This window comes from Falco rusticolus, chromosome 9 (assembly GCF_015220075.1).
Source record: "Falco rusticolus isolate bFalRus1 chromosome 9, bFalRus1.pri, whole genome shotgun sequence".
Taxonomy (NCBI): domain Eukaryota; kingdom Metazoa; phylum Chordata; class Aves; order Falconiformes; family Falconidae; genus Falco; species Falco rusticolus.
In genome coordinates, this window is record NC_051195.1 from 40,994,935 (window position 1) to 41,014,376 (window position 19,442).

Sequence of the window (19,442 nt, forward strand, 5' to 3'; positions counted from 1 at the left end):
GTACCGGTCCATGTTGTGGGGGAGAAAAGCCTGTGCCATTGCACAGCCCAGCTGTCACCGCCATGGCTGCGTCATGCCAGTGTACACACTTCTCCCTCTGGGGACGGATGTGGAAAACAAAACAGGCGACAGATGTGAGCCGCGCTGTTTAACGCCGTGCTGGAAGGTGCCCGGTGCCACAGGGATGCACTCACTAGGGAGGCTGCCCGAGCAGAAGGGGCTGCACGCTGCCGCCCGCTCCAGTGCGCAGGAGCACGCCTTCCACGGTGCTGGTGGTGATGGAGCAGCCGTTAGCGCCCAGCCTGGCGGCAGGAGCATGCCTTCCACGGTGCTGGCGGTGACGGAGTGGCCGTTAGTGCCCAGCCTGGCTGTTGCTGCCTCCCCACTAAAAATCTGCATTAAGTGCGAAGCAGCCGGTTGGCTTCGCCGCTGGGGAGCGCCTGCTTCAGCTCCTCACTTTTGCAAGGCTGAAGCATTCTCCACATATGAAAAGGGGCTCTGTGTGTAACAAGATGTGGATTTAATGCAGAAATAGGTGTTCTAAAATGACATCGCCTGGCGCAAGAGGCCAGTGCGCACCCCTGGAGATGCGGGCCTCCCGGGCATCAGCCCTGAGGAGAGCCTGCACCTGGCCGCTGGGCCCCGGCACGGAGGAGGCCTCCGCGGAGAGGTCTCCCCAGGACCAGCCCGCTCGGTCCGCCGCCCGCCTGCCCCAAGGCCGCAGCGGGGCCCGGGAAGCCCGGCGGGGCCCGGCGAGGCCGCGGCCGCCGCGCCCAGGGCCACCCCCACTCTCGCCGTTGCCGGGCAACGCGGCGCGGCCGGAAGCCGGTGCGGTACTTCCGGCGCCGCCCGCACGCGCCTTCCTTTCCCGCCCGCCCGCCGCCAAGATGGCGGCGCCCGTGTCGTTGCAGGTGGAGTTCGGGTGAGCGCGGGCGGCAGCGGGGACCGGGGGCCCGGGGCCCGGGCGGAGAGTGGGGCCGGGCTGGGCTCCTCGGCGGGGCGGCCGCGGCCCTGAGGCGGAGAGGCTGCTCTGCGCGGCCTGGGGGGCGGCGGCGAGTGTGGCAGGGCCCGGGGCGGCGAGTGCAGCCGCCCCCGGGGCACCGGGCCGGCGCGTCAAGCACCGCCGGGGGGGGCCGAGCACCGCCGGGGCGGCTTCCCGCGGCGTTGCGGGGCGGCCCCGGATCCGCCGTGCTGGGCCGGCAGCCGGCCCTGCCCTGCGCCCCGGCCTGGCCTCGCTGGCGGCGCTGTGCGCTCCCTGCGAGTCCTTCCCTGGCTCCCCTTCTAACCTTTTTTTTTTTAAATATTAAAATTATTTATAAAATCCTTCCACTCGTCTTTCAGCTTTTTTTCTCTCTACATTATGTATTTGTAACTCTGTGTGTTTTCGTGTGTGCGGACACGTGCTCTCACTTTGCTTTGTGTTCCATTCAGTTCGTTGGGTGTGAAACGGCCGGTTCTCGCTCTGTACTGTTTTAGTTTTCAGGTCGTCGTGGCTGTAGCATCTGCATTGCTAACGCTTTGGCGCTGGGACGCTAAAGTGCTTGCAGTGGAAGTCTGTGCATATTTGTGGAAATACTTGTGTCATTTTGTTAAAGCCTCCTTTTAGCAGAAGCTAAAAGGGTGCTATTTATTCGCTTTTTCCCACCCTTTCATAAACACAGAAATGCCATAACCCTTTAAATACCCTTCTCCTTAAGAATCCTTTCCTCAGTCTTTCCCACTTCCAGCTGCAGTAACTCTAATTTTCCCAGAAGAGTGAGATGCATTTTTGCTTCCCTTGGAAATGCATAAATGAGCTCTCTATGTACAAATCACAGCTGAGTTCCTCACAGCTAGCACATCACAGAAGGACCTTATCTTGCAATCTACATTTCCCGCTGTAACAAAGCGTGACCTTGTTTTCATTACATAAAAAAATGTTTTTCATATAATTGTTGTGACTTGTTCTCTCACATGAATCTCAGCTCATGTTAATAATCGCTGCTTCAATTTTCAGATAACTATTTTTTGTGAGCTGGTGGAAGAACACCAACAGAGTGCTCTTTAGGAGAGTTGCTGCATATAAGTAACGCTGCTGAGGGCATAACAAGGGTCCTGTTGTGCTCTTCCATTGCAAAGCCAAGAAAACCTAGTGTGACATTTTTAGATATTGAATTTAAAGGAACTTAGAAATGTCTGGATGTATCTTTGTTGATATTTAGGTGGAGATTATTTAGTTTAAATACTTCTCTATCATGTTGGTTTCCAAGGGATGCGAGGCACTAATAAGTTTCCAGAAAGTAGCTTAATAAGAACATCTTTCTGAAGTAATCCACGTTTCAGTTGGAAGAACATTTTGCCACAATTATATGCCCTTTGAAAATGGGTTGGTCATTTTTCTGCCTCGGTTGAGTATCAAGTGAGTTGAGTTTTTCAGGTGTTTCCTAAGGATTAAAACTTTGGCCACCTTGTTCAGTCTAGAGTCGAGAGCTCACACTGTCTGCTTCTGTGATGCTTACCTTGAGGTAGCGTTCATGTTAATTAGTGTTGTTCCTGCTCACGTGATAAAGTTTTATAATCTTCTGAGTTTGGCCTGTTGCCTCACAGCATCAGGAAAACTAATTTGTGTTTGTGAAGTTCAAGATTTTCACAATTGTTCTCTTTCCAGAAAAGGAATATAGGGGAGGAGCTTGCTGAGGGTTGTAAGTTGCAGTTACAAAAGTTAATTATTTTTTCTAAGAGCCTAAGGAGATTAGGTACCTGGACTCAATTTAAATCCCATTTTTTTAGGACCAGCTCCTGTACTTGCCAGCCTCTGCATATTTTGCTCATGCTTTATCTCTTGTGCTTGCAGAGGCCATCACTTAGTTATCTGAGGCTAGTTCCCCAGTACGTTCTGAATATTGGAAGAGGGATGTTCATCAGGTTGTTCAGTGGAGGAAGACTGGGTATTTATTTATTTTCACTTGAACTTGTCATTGTTGCTTACTCTGCTTGCTTCTCCCAGTCAAGTCCTTCCCAAGAGGGAATGCTTTGTAGTAAGTAGATGAAGAAAGGGTTGCCAGGACTCAAGGACTGCTGGCTCTGCAGCTGACTTGCTGTGTAACCTCACGTGAGTCATTTCTTCTCTCTGTTCATAAGTGGGAACCGGAGGAATGTTTATTCCAGAAGGATGGTATGATTTTTCATGTTTTGTGAAATACCTTGAGACTTCTGGCTAAAAGGTGTTAGGGATGAGCAGTGTTGGATGTAGGGCGGTGGCTGTGATGTTGTTTGAATGGAAGCAGTGCCGATAGCTGAAGGGAGAGGGAAAGCGTTAGGTTAGACACTGCATGGCAGTTTGTAAGTGCATTGAGATGGGAGCCATCTTCCTGTTCCTCTGGGATGATGCCTGGCACCGTGGGGTTCTGGCCCGCGTTGGAGCCTCCTGTATGTGTTGGCGATGGGAGCTGGCAGCTTCCCCTATGAACTTGTGGTTTGAGAGAGGAAAAAAAGACAAAGAGAATCCTGTGATAAATATAGTCTGTGTCATTTGTTTTCTCTGTTGTGGCATCTATGTAAATCGCCTCTTTTGTACTGTCTTCTTTTTGACAATAAAGCAAAATCTCAGTGGTTCATTGTTTTTATTTCAGAGGTGGTGCAGAACTCTTGTTCGATGGTGTCAAAAAGCATCAGGTGACTTTGCCCTGTCAACCAGAACCTTGTGAGTATCAGAACCTGTTAGTTAACTTGAAAGAATGACAACAAATGAAACAAAGCTGGTTGTACAGTAGTTTCATTAGTTGGCAACAAGGATCAATGTATTTTAAAAGCACTTTAGACACGCCATGGATCAGAGAGCTCAGCAGATGATGGTTAGTCCTCAGAGTAAATACCAAGAAGAAACAGTCTGAGCATCTTTCCTGTCCTCTAAACACTTGTGAATCAAGTCCTTCCTTAAGACTTTTGCCTCCCTTCTGGATAGACAGCAGCCTCTGAATGTTTCCATCCAGTCTGCATTTGTCTTGCTTGATACTTGAAACCGCTGATAACCTCCTTTCCCCTTTGTTTTTTCTTGCCTGTTCTGAGGTTTCCAAGAGGCGTATATGTATGTGTGTGCATATATATGTATTGTACAGATATGTGGGTGTGTGTATAGCAATGTAACATAAATGTATTTTATCTACTCATCTGACTTTCAAGTATATGTAATCATTTTGTATTAACCGTGCAGCTGAAAATGGCAAAGCCTAATGCTCAAATGTGTGCTGGTCATCCTGCCTTTCTCTGGTTTGTGATTTGGAGTATCAATACTGAGAAGTGCTGTACACTAACTCTCGTTTCTCCTTATGTGTGTGCATACTTCAGTTACAATGTAATTTTGCTGCAGGTATGTTTTGAATTCTTCAAGTTAGATAGCAATGCTAATGCTTGAGAGTGGGATTATAAACTGAAATAATACAAAGCATCAGGGAATGTTAACAACTAATATCTCATGAATGACTAATACCATAATCTATGTACTGTGAACGTTCAGGCCTGAAATCTCCTTGCCGTGCCTGGAAGTAATTAGAGATTGGTAGAAGCGCTTTTGATGCTTGGACATTAGTATGTATAATTCAAATATAATAGGAGCACTGGAATAGTGTGTTATGTTGTGGTTAAGGACAGGAACTAGGGATCCAGAAACGTGACCTGATGCTGATTTGCTTTGTGAATTTAGTTCTGTTGCTTAACTTTCCCCTGTTGCTAGTGAAGTAGTAGCGATATTTTCACGTATCACAAGAGAGTTCAGCATTAAATTCCAGCACTCTTAAAGCACTTAAGATCCATAAATGGAAGGTAGTAAAAAAATTCCAAAACACTCATTTAGTTGTTTTATAAACTTGGAGGCTGGAGCATAATTTTCCTCAGCATTCTGTAAACTTAAAATACCCACTTATATGTGCTTCATTGATGGTGTTCAAACCATGATCAGATGCTCAAGAAGAAGGGGTTATTACATGAGATGTTTATTTCTGTCAGGGGAAGGAGGTGGGGGATTAATATCAAAGCATGATTCTTCTAGCCCGATGGTTGTCAGCGGTGCAGTTGTATGTGGCCTAATCCATTTCCACTTGAAGCTGCTGGGAAGACTTCTATAGACTTCACTAGGAGCTGGATTTATCCTAAAGAATAAATCTTTCCCTGAAGATCTGACTCAGACTCAAGGTTCAAACTCATGATCTCCGGTGATTCATTCTAGATTCATCTAACACATTATTGCTCCCAGCTTTTCACGCTGCCTTGTTTTTTCAGATGCTGCTACCCCTGTAACAAGAGTGGCAGAATGGACAGTGTGCCCACTTGCCAGCTCCCCTGGTTTGCAGCCCGCTGTTTTCATGTGCGTTGAGTGACAGGGAGGTTTCCGGTTTTGGGTTGGTTGTGGATTGCAGTGGCTGAAGAGCAGACGCTGAATCGCGAAGCTTCTACTATAGTGATGTTTACACCCAGCACAGGGATGGGGTAGGCAGAGGTGGGGTTAATGTCTGACAGTAAGGGGTTGCTGGAGACACCCCTCACAGTATTTCAAGATGAGAATTATGTTGTAGTGGTGAGGAATCAGTAGAATCATATCAGAAACAGATAAATAAGAGATTTGGTAAATTCTTGCACTTTTATGTTGTTCCTAACACCACATATTTTCCTCATTCACACTAAGAAAGTTTAATTCGCCTATTTCTGGGTAAATAAAGATGTACATAGTATGTTCCCTGCTGCCCTCATGCACCCAGAATGACAACGATTAGAGAAGTAAAGTAAAACGGCTCAGTTCTACTCAGTGCATCCTGTTGCTTACCTTACCCTGTACGTTTATTACTTAATACTCTGGGGAGAGATCCGTAGTATGAACGCTGCTTGAAGACCTGCACTTCTAACCCCATTTTAACTGATTTCATTAGCCGTCAAGCTTATTTTTGGCCATTTGGCCTCTCTTACCTACTCTTCCTTTCTACTTTTGTCATTGTCCTCCTTTTTGCAGAGCAGCTGCTTCTCTCTGGGACATTGGGCCCAGCTATATTTTAATTGTTTAGGCATTTTTTACATATCCCAGAGATGAGGGGAGGTGGAAAATTATATAAAGAAATACCTACAAATATCGATGTGAATAAAACAAGCTGTGCTTCATAGTTGATGGGGGCAATGTTCTCTGAGTGATAATAATGTTGTTTGTTTCTTCTGTGGTCATTTCCTTTTTCCTGGTAACAGGCACTAGGTGGAAAGTAGGTGGGTTCCAGATCCAGTTAACTTTTTCAAGATTTGATTTTCTGTCCTTTTGTGATGCCTGGAGATGGGCTCCTGGAGGGAGTAGGAAAGGCAGGAGGAAGGAAGCTGCAAATGGGACAAGAGCAAGTCATGAGGGGTACAGCCGTGTGGTGGGACCTGTTTTTATTATCCAAGAGTTTTTTTGTGTCCTAACATCAGTAAAACAGCGGTTCTTTATTTCCCAAGCGGAGCTGTATTAGACTGCATGTTGAAGTTGCTGCCAAGTAGGAACTTAAAAAGGTGTGCTTTATCTGCCAAGGCAGAGAGATTTACATAAGCCACACTTGTACAGGAGCTGCTGTGGAAAGAAGACCTCAAGTTAAACAAGAATCTTGTCCCAAATTGCTGGCTATTTTGATGATATCATTGATAATGCTGTTAGAGGATCTAAAGGCATTATGCCCTGTTAGCTTATTCTGTGTAAAAACAGTGTGTGTGGGAGAAAGCAGCTGGGGGAATAACGATCTTTGTCACATGGAGAGAGGATTAAATTGGCAGGGAAATCAACTTTATTTCCAAGCATCTAAGAGGCTATTAGAGACAATGGAGCATAAAAGAGAGAAACCCTAAATTAAAAACTGAAAATGTATTTGGCAGCCTCCTCCTGAAACAAGCCACAGTAATTTAACCAAGTGCTTCAGTAATCAAATAGATCATTGTATGACTGCTCTGCAAGTGATGCCGGAGCTCCTTCCTCCATCTCTCTGGGCCTCACAGTGGTGGATTTGTCTATGGCCATGCAAGTTGTGGGATGCTGTTGGAAGGGTAGGAAGTCACTGGCATTGTTTAACCCTTGTAGTCATTTCAGGTTTAGCTCAGCGGTATCATGCTGATGAAGAGTGTTTACAAAACCTCTCTTCTGTGCTGTCTACTGGATGTTGTATGTGGAGGTTGGGGCTGTTTGTAAAGTCTCTGGCTGTTGTGCTGCAGGCTGCTCAGCTGCTGGTCGCAGGCCTCCAAATTCCAGCTTCTCCTGTGGTTTCAGTGATGGGACTTGTGTTTTTGGAGCAGCAGTGACCAGTTTCAGCAGTGATCGCTTGGACCTTCTGGGGTAATCAAGAATTCACTGCATGTTTTGGCACTTACAAATCTGGAAGGATAAATTTTTAATTAGTGTGTTTTGGTAATTGTTTGTGGTTTCCCTTTACCAAAACCCCAGGGAAAAAGCCTGTTGCTAATCAGGGGGGTTTTAGAGGGAAAATTAAAATAATCTGCCAAGTGCTGCTTATGGTAAATCCCCATAGAGAAGAAGAGCATGGTCTGCTCCTCGAGAGCTTTGCTTTCCAGGGGGCTTGTTCTGCGCAGCATGGAGGACTGCTGGGGAGTTGGGAGCATTCATCTCCTCGGAAAAGAGACTGGGGATCTCAAGAGATCAGACCTGTGTTACAGGCAGAATGGCTTAAAAAATTCAGCGTGGCGTGTGTTCAGAGTTGACTGGGGTGCTATGCCAAAACAATGTGCAAAACCAAGAGTGACAGTTGGCATCCATTATCTGTAAGTGCCTGGTGCTGTTGGTAGGTAGTACATCGTGGTCAAGTTACTAATAATCTGGAATATTTTCTTTTATATTTATTGCTCTGTTTATTATTCCTAACATTTTAAAACTTGCTCTAAAGAAAGAATAAAAATACATTTGGTAATTCAGAGGCTTATTAGAAAAATCATAAAAAAACCCATAGCTTTGTGAAATTCATGCAGTCAAATCTTTTTAACCACGGTGTATAGTGCTCGCAGGTCTTGGAGGACTCCGGTTATTCCCCTGCTTGTGCGTCTCTCTTAGGCGGGTCATTATACCTTTGCTGGCCAGGAAAGGGGACTCGGTGGGTTATGCGGGGTGGGACCTCAGGCTGGACTAGCTCAGCCCTGGATCCCGGCTGCTCTTTCCAGCAATCGGTGCGAGCAGCCGTGTTTGCAGCACCAGGAGCCTGGTGTGATGCTGCAGGGCTGCTGCTGCTGCTGCGATCGAGCGGGCGATCGAGCGGTCCCTGCCGCGTTTGCAGCCTTGGCGTGGGGCTAAGTGGCTGGGTGCATGGCTTCGGGTCGCCGTCCCAGCGAGGCCACGCGACCTCTGCGCAAGGAACGAGCCCTTCAGAGGGAGCGGGGACACAACGGCCGCCCTGGCAGGAGCAGTCCCAGCGCGAGGCCGCGGAGCTGCGTTCTCAGCTCAGCTCATCCCAACTCATTGTGGAAGGAGCTTCCCAGGCACCGAGAAACCAGCTCTTGTGTGTGACCAAATCCCTGGGATAACAAAGCCTGGCTGTTCCACCCTCCTTCCCAGCCGCTGTATTGCAGTGCGGACACCTAGCAGGATAACCTTTCTGTGCCAGCCCCCCCTCCCTGCTCTCCCTTTTCTCTTGGTGGGATTTGCTGTGCTGACAGCACTGTTCAGAGGGTGGCAGCGGAGCAGGGCTGGGGAGGAGGATCCGGGCCCTTTAAACCGCTTAGCATGCGGTTCACACGGCTCCGGGCCAGCTGTTCCTTTCTCCTCCTGCCCTCACTCGCAGGAGTTGTTTGCTGAGCTCAGAGCTCCTGTGCAAAATTGCTTTTCAAAAGAGCCACTTTCTGCTTAATTAAACAATGAGCCGCCGTCCCTCTGCACATCTGTAAAGCTCCCTCTGCAGCCCCTTTATCCCACAAACTGCTCCATTCTTACCTCCATTCACTTGTAAATCTTACCCCCCCTCTCCTCCACCCTGATCATCTCACTGGCCCTTTCTTTTCCCCTTTCAAGTAAGACTGAGGAGCTTGGAGTATCTGTGGGGGTGGCTGGGTTGGGTGGACAGGAATCGGTTTAATGATGCTTCCCCTATATGAAAGTCTAATTATAGCAAAGCAGATCTGAGCCTGAAAGTGAGAGGCGAGGGCTGGATGCTGTGTGATTTCTGTGTTTAGAGGAATAAAATCATGGCAGTTCCTGAGCCGAGCTGAGACACCGACAAGTCCAGCAGCCAGAGGGTACACCAGCCAAGCTAGGAGGGGGGCAAGGAGTTGACTTCAAGGCGCTTTCTGATCCAGCTGGCAGTGCCAGGGAGAGCCCAGCCCAGGGGATTCCCTCTGCCAGGCTGGCTTCGTGCAGGGCAGTGCCAGGCTGCTGGGGAAGCCCTCTGCACTGGCAGGAGCAGCCACCTTCCTCTGGGGTCTCGGCTCTCACAGCTCACTGCAGTGGTTTGTAATGGTGATAAGGTTTTCCTTTTTAACCCTCGGTGTGCGTGCATACACACAAAACCCAGAAGCTGGGAAAACAGGAGAGAGGGGAAATAATCAGTTAGATGGGTTTCAGCTGAGCTTTATGTCTGCAGCTAGTAATGCATTCTCTGAATTGTCTTCCTGAGCAGTTTAAAAAAAAAATAAAATTAACCACCAACATTCAAGGTTAAGCAGGATAAATGAATGGGAAAGTGATGAGGTGGGATATCTCCTTCATCATTGGGAAGGACAGATTATAGCCAGGGTGATGCAATATCATCTAGCATAGATTGATAGGGAGGAATGAAGAAATGGGAGTTTGGTGCATTAGCAGAAGATTCCTGACTGCAAAAACTATTAGACCATGTCACGGTCTCCTTGGAGTTTGGTAGCAGGTCTACATTGCTCAAGCATCTTGAAATCAGAGCGGTCAAGGCTTGGGTTGGTCTTTTGTTGAGAATAAGTCTGCACTGGCAGTGGGATAAAATCACAGGACCTGTTAAGGAGATGTTATTTTTAATGCCTGGGATTCCCAATCTGGCACTTCGCTGCTGGTGCAGTAGTCTTTGAGGCTCGCCCAGTTCCTTCCTTTCACAATTTTGAACAAGAGGCAAGACCCTGGGCCAGCACTAGTGCTTTGTGATCCTAATTAAAAGAGACAGTTTGGTACACTAGCATTTATTTGGGAGCCTGAAATGACAATAGCGTTGGGTGTTACAGGATTAGATGCTCTGACTTTGGAAATGAGTAGGGATTAGGTTTACCCTGAGAATAAGCTTGGAGTGCTTTGTTTGTCACAGGAGCTGATGGATCTGGAGGCTTGCTGCTGGCTTGCGAGTGGGATTGGAGATCCCTTGAACTTGTGTTCTCCTACCAGCAATCTGCGGGGAGTGGAAGATCTCAAGCAGCGCCTCTCCAGTTCATGAGTGTTGTGATTAAAATCTCAGGGTTGAGAACTGCTGGGTGGTGGCTGGGATCTGAATCTTCACTGCTAACAGGAGGGCTATGAAAGACCCCTGTGATCCCTTCCCATTTTGCAGACACAAGAAAATGGAGCAGAGCATTGCTCTTCTAGCAGAGAAGCAAGAAAAAGATGTCATAATGCAATTAAAAATTACGGAAGCTAAGACCTTGGTGTTTGTAGCAGACAAGAACAGATGAGAGCAACGATTGGGATTCTTTTATGTCTGGCTGTAGTTACCCCCTTATTTTTCCCCTATTACTTAAATCACTGCCCACTCCAATGTGTGGCAGGATTGGCTGGTGCACTTGTCAGAGAAAAAGGATTTTGCTCTTGCTGCAAAATTTTGCCTTGCTGCTCACTCTGCATAGTACTGAACCCATTTGCCTGTGACTCCCATTTATATCAGCGTCTTCTGCAGTTTGTGGCAAACCATCGTCTGCTTCAGCAAATGCATATCAGATGGGAGGCTGGAGGAGTCTGAAGGATCCCTTAGGTCAGGTTTTGTAACAACCAGATTCCTGGAGGGACATCAGATTCAAAAGCAGAGAAGGCATGCACCTGGAGGGGCAGCAGGTACTGGGAGCTGGTTCATCTATTTTAAAAACAAGATGCTTAAGCAGGGAAAGGGGCATACAAATTGTCTTTCCATACATTTCCATGCAGGCAGGGGGAATAATGGCAGAGGAGCGGCAGGGAAGGGGCTTTGTCATGGTTACAGGCCGGTGGCTGAGAATGTGGGTGGAGCAGCGCTCGTCCAGAGTTAGTGACCTCAGTAAATTGGAGCTCAGCCATGGTCAGTATGATAAATGATCTTATTCTGGGTCAAAGAAGTGGTACCCCACAGGGAGGTATCCACAAGGCGGCTAGGGAAAGCGCTGTGCTCTTGCAGCACTGACCCCTTAGTGACCAGTGCTGCATATATCTTATTTATTACAGACCAGACGGGAATTTTTCATGATTCGGCCTTTATAGCGTTCCCCTGTTTCCCTGAAATAAGCTCCCAGTTCTGCAGCCAGTGCAAGAATATGGGTGTAATCACACCCTCTGGGTGCCCTTTGAGGCACTGTGTGCTTCATGTGGGTTTGTATGCAGATTTTAAGGCAGGGGACAGGAGGGTGTCTGGTCGTTGCATGTGCCTGCTCTTGAATCTGTCAGCAACCTGAGCAGCTCCCTGGGAGCCAAGAACAGCATGCCCGTGTCAACTGGTATTACAGTTGCACAAAATCCTTCTGCGTTTCTGCACATTTATCGGTTCAGCATGAGATCCTTCTAGTGCAACACGCAGCTTGGTGTTTCTTACTCAAGGCACCTGGTCTCTCTCTGCACACAGTGAGGGTTCTCTTTGCTGAGCTATCACTGATGAATCTGTCAGGCCCAGGAGGTTTTATTGAGCAAGGAGAGATCTATGGATTTCAGCCCTGGTTTTGAGGGTGGAAATGAATGCAGACACTTGTTCCAGGCAGTGCTAAAATGGATTCTTAGTTGCATTTTTCTTGCAGAGGAAGCTCAGCAGATTCTTCACCAAGGAACAGTTGGGGTTACGCAGAAGATCAGGCCTTGGAGGATACGCAAGAGGACCAAGCAGACTGTGCAGTTCTGTCTGCCACAACCAGGAGTGTTTGTGATGCAGCTGGGCTGAAAATGAGCCGACGCTGTTGGGTTTTTGTATGCACACTTGCTGCAGTTTTTGCATCCTGTCCGCTTGCGTGACAAGCCAATGACTTTGTGTCACTGCGAGCACACATTTCGTTTTCCTGAGCTGTGTGTTTCGCTGGGTGATTTGTTTTATGCATGTATTGTGGGTTTGAGCTCCCATCTGTGCACTTGAACTAAGCAGTTTTCTCAAATGTTTTTTTGTTTTTCTTTTTTTAATTAACTTTAGATTATTTTTCCTGAGAATTTGGAGAGGTTTGATGTACTGTTAGCACAGGCAACAGAAGCTGTGTCTGTATACAAATAAGACAGGGTTTTCCTACCATGTGTTTCAGTCCCTCCTTTGCAGTTTGAGAATATTTCAGCTTTCTTGGCCGGTTCACTCTTGCTTCTCTACTGATGCTGCCAATGGCAAGGACAGTTAATGATAATTAGAGTGGGTTTTTTAGTGTGCATGTTTGTTTGCTGTGAATGAAATGGAGTAGGCTACCAAAAGGATTTCAATTTCATCGAGGCTGTGCAGCAATGATAAAAATACTTCATTACTGGGATGAGCTGGACTTGAGCTGCTAATGCAGGAGTGAAATGCTGTATCATCTCAGCTCTCACCTGAACCTCACTCCTGGGCCAAAATGCATGGTTGCTTTTGCAGCCAAATGGCAGTACACACAGTACAACTGTGTTCCTGCAAATAGCAAATGCCTGTGTTCTGTGATGGGGGCCAGCTTCAGAACCGGCCTGAGTGTAGAACTGCTGCGTCATAGTGATGGTTTAACTTGTCAGCGGATGGGGTGCCTGACCAGGCTGAGATTTTTTTCCTTTCTTATATGTCATTTGTAGAGGACCTGCTGTTTACATAGCAAATCCTCAGCCCAGGGAGCTGGAAACCTGTTAGACCCATAGCATAGTATCAGAAAGAAAATGTCTTAGGAACGTTATGTGTGCAACTGTAAGAGATAAGTGGTTGTGCTATAATTTACCTCTTAGTAAAAAAAAAAAAAATGATAACATACAGAGTCCTGAGCTGTTGATCAAAACTGCTATTCGAGGCACTGAGCTGCAAGATGGCTTCTCCCCAGACCCCTTGCAATGGAAGTAATCTTGTTCCTTTTCAATATCTTACTTGTGGGAGATGGTTTGGTTGTGGCTCTGGTCATTTTTCATCCTTTATAATTGATTTGTTCTAGTAATATTGGTGTACAGCATGTAGAGATGTGAAGGTGGGGAGAAAAAAATTCAATGCTGAGAAAGCAACCAAAAGTATTGTGTCTTAAGGTTGGCTGTGGAGAAGGGGTCTTAATTTTCATTGCAATTTGGTGCGGGGAAGCTCCAGGCATGCACAGGGGTATCAGGTTTTTTTCCTGCTGTCTAAATTCTTCAGTATGTGCATGTGTGACTTCTGGGGAGGAGTAAATGAATGTTGGCTCAGATGGGGATGAAAATAACATCTTATTATGGAAGGAGTAGGGGTGAGGGAGTCTTCCAGCTCAGCCTCGAATAAATCAGTCCTCTCACCCCTTCGTCCAGGCTGCTTCTAGGTGGCTGTCTTTTATCCAGCTGGTGCAGCGTGTTTCTGTTTAAATGGTCTCTCCTGAAAGGTCCCAGAGGAAAGGGCTGCTTATTCCACGCAAGGAGAATGGTATATCACACAGCTCATTGTTGTGTGCCCTGCCGCAAGTGCATAAATATGAAACAGCTCGCGGGCGTTGCTGTGGTGGGGCTGGTGTCCCCTTTGTGCCCCCCCTCCTTCTCCTGAAGGCTTCTCTCCATCTTTCTTCCTCGCCGGCTTTCATTTCTTGGTGATGGAGAGCAGGAGCCGTTTGGGTGTGAGATCCTGAGGGCTTTACGTTGCAGCAGCATTTTTCACGGGATGGTGAATATAGTTAACTCTTGTTCTGGTGGCTGACCGACCGGCATGGTATATATATACACCTTCTGAGTGGCACGTGCTGTCCCGGGTGCACGTTGCTAGGAAGGTGGTAGAAAATAATCTATTTTGGTAGAAAATAATCTATTTTGTGCTCTTAACTATGTGTCATTACAAGGGAGTCATGGGTTGGCTCCAGGCAGATTACTCTGGCTCACGGGGCAGTTTTAAGGCACAAAGCAGCTCTTTTTGCCCTGATCAGAGTGATCCAGTGCTTGGAAGCAGCAATACCTGTTGTGCTCTGGGCAGCCGTGTGGTGGAACTGGTGTGCTGGGGGGGGAGGCTGCCATCCTGAGGCACTGACGCTCTGGAAAGCGTTTTAGGGGGAGGCAACATAGGGAATCTCAGAGCGTCCCCCTCCCCCTTTCCCCATCTGCTGCAGATGGATATGTCCCCATTGCCTAGTTGATGTGCACCTGCCTACACCAGGGTTGTTCAGCCTTGGTGTGACAGAAGTGATGGGGATAATGCTATTCAGAAGAACCGCAGCTCTGCTCTGGGTGGTATCGGTGATCCCATAAAATCCTGGGGTAAGGCAAGGACTTGGAGTCAAGCCACTACATGTGCATTTATTTTTGCTGGTTGTGAAGTAAATACACAGGGAACCGTACACAGGGTTTGGTTTTAGCTCAGAAGTGTGTGTGGAAATTTTCCCCCTGACTATGATGTGCTTACCACACAGACACGGAAACCTCTTCTGCCGTCCCCGTTCATCCTGCAAGCAGGGCTCCAGCCCTCACTGGTGCATTTGTGCCTTCGAAAAGCTTCCTCGCGCCTTGAAAACAAACAAAACTCTTTTGGGGCTTTCAAAAGGCTGTTTAAAGGAGCCCCAGGAGAATAACTGATTGTGGATTCAGAATGATGAAGTGGTTTGTGGAACGGTGAAATATAGAGGCAAATGCAGAAGAACTCCACATTGCAATTTGTCAGCTTCTCTAAACCCTGTAACGGATTATTCCCCCCCTCTGTCGCTTCTCACCTCTCCAATAGGAAATTAACTGATGCTATCACTAAAGAAATTGTTTTTGCCTCACAAAGTAAAATTGATACTATAAAAACCCGCCAGCAGTGTCTCCTCCTCCTTTTACATGAAGACAAATCCTTCCTGTCACCTACTGAAATGGAAAGATAAAGGCTGAGCTTTAATAAAGAAGCTATAAGCACAAAGTGTAGAGGGAGGGAGCAGGCACAGCATGGGGAACATGCCATAGCAGCAGGTGTGACGCCGAGGGATGTTGCAAGTGTCCAAAATACAACTACTGTGGCTGGTGCCTACATGCGTGTTTAATGCATGGTTACCTACACATTTGTGCCCCAGAACTCATGTTTCCAAGAGTTCTCACTGATTTTGGTACTGGTAATGTCTGTCTTTATTTCTTTCAGGTTCTTAGGCTTGCTTGTTTGGACTTTTAAAATCTAATTAAACACATAGAGAGCTAAACAACAATTTGTTAGGCAATAACGGAATGCACAGGATATGGGATGTGTTAAAGAAACCTTAACATCAGCAGTCTCCCGCTGGACTGGCGCTTCAACATGAACTACATTCATTCTTTTGGGATGCATTTTCTGCAGGAAACCTCTTCTGCCAAGCCATGGGGTTTGGGGCAGAGCTCTGAGCTCCCTGGAGGCAGGGCTGCCTGTTAGATGCTGGAAGGGGCAATCCTGTTAGGTGGTTTCTTTGACTGGAGGTTTGCAGCTCTCCCCATTCGTCCTGTGTGTTCCTGATCTACTCTTTTGTGGATAAACAAGCACTTTGTTCTGGCATCAGCTAGGAGCCGTCAGCTAGTTTGTAAACTGCTGTCCTTTCTCCTTTCAGGGGATATCAGAAACCTGCTAAAGTGGATCAGACAGAATCTGCTGAAAGAACGACCAGAATTATTTATGCAAGGGGAATCTGTGTAAGTAGAGCTGTTATGAATCCTCCTTGTGTCTCTCTGTTGAACCCCACGGTTTTTCCTGTTGGTTGCGAGATGCAAAGTAACGACCATGAAAATATGGGCTTTGCTAAAGTGACAATGGGAGGAGTCCCACATTACGCTTTGCACCGTTCCAAGGAGAGTGCCTTTTGCAGCCCTCACCCCAAATCTATAAACCTGAAATGTGAAGCAGGGCCATGTATATATACTACCTCTGTGTTGTTTGTTACTTGGAGCCGTGTAGTGTGTATCCTCAGTTCCAGGAGTTTTTAGCAGGTCTGTCTGTTCCCTGCTGACATCACTGGGGCTGAAGCAGTCAGTCGGAGAAATGCCAACAAATATTTCTTCTGGGAAATGTATTTTTATTGTCAAAATGGGGCCAACCTCGTGGAGGGAGTGGCGGGGGGCGGGGGGGGTGGGGGGGAAGCCAAGAGAAATGGAGCAGAGTGAGCTGTGCAAGCCATCCCTGACTACGGGGTGGCGCTGGGGGTGTTTAACATTCGTCACGGATCTTTGTGAGCTGAAGCGTGTGCCAGGTCCCCTGGTAACAGGAGAGACAATTGCAGGACACTGAAGATCAAAGAGAGGGAATCCCTTTGCCTGTAATCAGGGGCTCGGAGTGGATCCCCGGGTGTCGAGTGCCTTTGGTAGGGGCACCAGAATAGCTTTCCCTACCTTCACATCGAGCTTTCTGCGCTCGACTGTAGTGCGTGGGTTTTAATTACCTGGCTTTTCTACATCATACGGAAATGTAGTCATCTTAGAGCATCCTCAGGAATGGTACATTTTGATTCAAATGAGCTTTGGGATTGCTCCTGCCTCCCCTGTATTTGCTCTAGAAAGGGCACAGACTGTACCTGTTTCCACCTCCGTGCTAGGACTCCTTTTTCTCTTTGGCTTTATAGGCAGTCAGCTTGTGATCTGTGCTGTAACATCCCTTGTTCTTAACTATTTGTGAAGCTTTTTAGCAGCCCTGTATTCTTATTATTTCTTTCTGTTCTGCAGGAGACCAGGAATTTTGGTGCTGATCAACGACGCAGACTGGGAACTAATGGTCTGTACTCCTTCAGTTTGACTTTCTTTGATGAAAATATTGCTCTGTCTGTACTGTGGTTGCTCTCAGAGAAGCTATTTCTGATTCTTGCCCTAAGCAAAGCATCTCATATTTGAGGGGAAGGGGCAGGCTGGGATCTCCCTCCCTGTGTTGTACAGGGCTGTTCAGAAGCTCAGAGCCTTTTCTCTAACCTGCTGAGTCTCATCAGCCAGCCAGTGTCTGAAGGGAGATCACCCGTTTCCCCCGGCCTCTGGCAACAGGCTTCACACCTCTGGCTGCTAGCAGGTCTCCCCCACACGTGGGGTAAGAGCTCAGTGGGTACTAGGCAGCTTCCCAGCCCCCAGCAGACCGCCTTCACTGGCATGAGGTGGTGCCATAGCAGGGGAGGGCACCCCTGGGGAGATTTCTGCCCCAACAGGCAACTGGTAAATATTGTCCCCTTTCAGCCCACTGTTGTGCTCAGACAACAGACAGACCCTAACTATTTTCCTGCCTCAGGCAACCACCTGTTCTGTCAAAACCCTGCCCAGAAAGCAGTGTGGGATAGTGAACATCAGCTCCTTGTCTGATCTCTCACCCTTGCTTCCGTTATGATGAAAACATCGGTCTATCCCCTTCTGCTCTCCCTAACACTCACCATCTTTTCTATGAGCTGTTTTCTCTTTGCAGCTAGTATTTGGAAATTACATTTAAACCTTTTTTTTTTTCCCTTGGCCTGCAGGGTGAGCTGGATTATAAACTCCAGGACCAGGACAATGTGCTTTTCATCTCAACATTGCATGGTGGGTGAACTCCTGGAAAAACAAGAGGATGTAAATCCACGTCCCTGGGCAAAAAAAAACCAAACAAAAACCTAAACCCACCCAAACCTCTCTTGAACTGCCTGTGCCAGTTTCTGCATCTTCCCACCACGTTCACTTGTTACTAGACATGCAAATAAAGCCCTGTCAGCACGCGGCCTGCTGTCCACCACAACAGCATCCATCTTTTGGTCCTCATTTCACCTCTCCTGACTGCACTTTCAGGTACCCTAAACAAGCAGAGAGCACCTGCAGCATGTGGGACTTTGTTTTGTTGTGATGGGAGGAAGAGGGGTGCTGAACCTGGAGTAGGATGATCTGTCTTTGCTGGTAGTGAGGCATTCTGGAGGAGCTGTGGTGCTGGGAGCTGGTATTCTTTTGATACAATACTTAGTGTTGGTGCAGTCTGTTCACCAGCCATGGGAACGGCAAGATATGAAGTGCAAGGAAACAAAAGGTTACTTTACTAGCTTTTCTGCAAAGTAGCGGACATTACAGTTTCAGAACCCTCTGCAGTGACTTTCCACTTGTTGTGATGTTTATTTATGGGAAGTAGGAGAGGAAATAGGCTTTTTTGGTTTTGTTTTTCTGGTGCCTTATAAATCTTCCATACCTGAGCTGAGGCAGGTTGAAGTACTAGCCCACGAACAATGTCAATTTATAACCATTTGGTTGGAGGGGAAACAAACCCATGCCTGGCCTGAGACAGCACAGAGTGATAAGGGCAGCAAATTATCTTTCTGTCACTGTGATGGACAGAATTGATCAGCCTGCATTGCGTTCTGTGCAGGTGGGGAGCTGTGTTGCTGCAGCCTGTCCAGGGAAGGGCTGGGGCTGGACACCCTGGAAAGAAAGTCAGTGGCTTTTAACCCTTTCCATCAGTGGGAGCGGGAGGCTTCTTACTGCGTGCCCTGAGGAAGTCCTGTGAGTGCAGCGGAAGTGGGTGTGCACAGCTCTGCTAGGGCATGGATGCTGTTGCTTTCCAGAAGTTTCCTCAGAGAAATGGGCTGGCTGGCCTGCTAGCCAGGAGGCCGCGGCGAGAGCAGAGGGAAGGGGTCAGAGAAGATAGCATTGGCGCCAACAGGTCTGAAATGTGCTGCACAAGCTTCTAGGAGTATCCGACCAGGGTTGTCCTTCCTGTGCTCCCCCCTGCCCTGCTCACCTGCATTTCAGCGTGGCTGCGGCAGCACACGGTGGTCGCCGGCAGCAGCGCTCCTGCCTCAGCAGCGGCTCTCCTGGGGCAGAGGGTTCGCCAGTACAGTAAGCTCCATCGGTGCGTGTCAGAGCTGATCTGCACCACACACTGCTCGCCCTGTCCTCAATCTCTGGGAGCTGCCAGGGAGGAGCCGAGAGGCTCTGAGCAGTGCAGTGCACCAGCCCCTGCTCGGGCAGCTGGGCCTGATGCCCCGAGCGCTCCGTACAAGGAGCCTTTCCCGTCCCGTGCCTGACAGAGGAGTTACTCTGTCTGATGCAGAGGGAGTGCCAAAGAGTAGTTCCCCCATCTGACTTCTGCGGTGATTCCTCTCACGTTTACGTTCACCCCACCACAACCTGTGTAACTAAAAGCACCCACAGGCTACGATGCTGCTGCATCTGAGAAACCCTAACTTCAAGCCCACTGCTGGGAACGAACCAATATTCAGCCTTTTCCAAATCCAGTTGCAGCGACTTGATC

General features: G+C 47.9%; 1 protein-coding gene across 1 annotated transcript; it reads left to right on the top strand.

The window, feature by feature from the left end:
* Window positions 1–834: 834 nt before the first annotated feature.
* URM1 (ubiquitin related modifier 1) lies at window positions 835–17,944 on the top strand. Its single transcript, XM_037400356.1, has 5 exons — window positions 835–922; window positions 3,612–3,682; window positions 15,814–15,895; window positions 16,919–16,967; window positions 17,689–17,944. Exons 1-5 carry the CDS (start codon window positions 888–890, stop codon window positions 17,755–17,757), a joined length of 306 nt encoding a protein of 101 aa, XP_037256253.1. The 5' UTR covers window positions 835–887; the 3' UTR covers window positions 17,758–17,944.
* Window positions 17,945–19,442: the final 1,498 nt, after the last annotated feature.

Bases quoted from the DNA above. Each gene is read 5' to 3' on its own strand.
- URM1 (XM_037400356.1), top strand. From the start codon at position 888: ATGGCGGCGCCCGTGTCGTTGCAGGTGGAGTTCGG. The intron at 3,683-15,813 runs GTGAGTATCAGA...TTCTCCTTTCAG, and splicing joins GCCCTGTCAACCAGAACCTT to GGGATATCAGAAACCTGCTA. The intron at 15,896-16,918 runs GTAAGTAGAGCT...TCTGTTCTGCAG, and splicing joins TTTATGCAAGGGGAATCTGT to GAGACCAGGAATTTTGGTGC.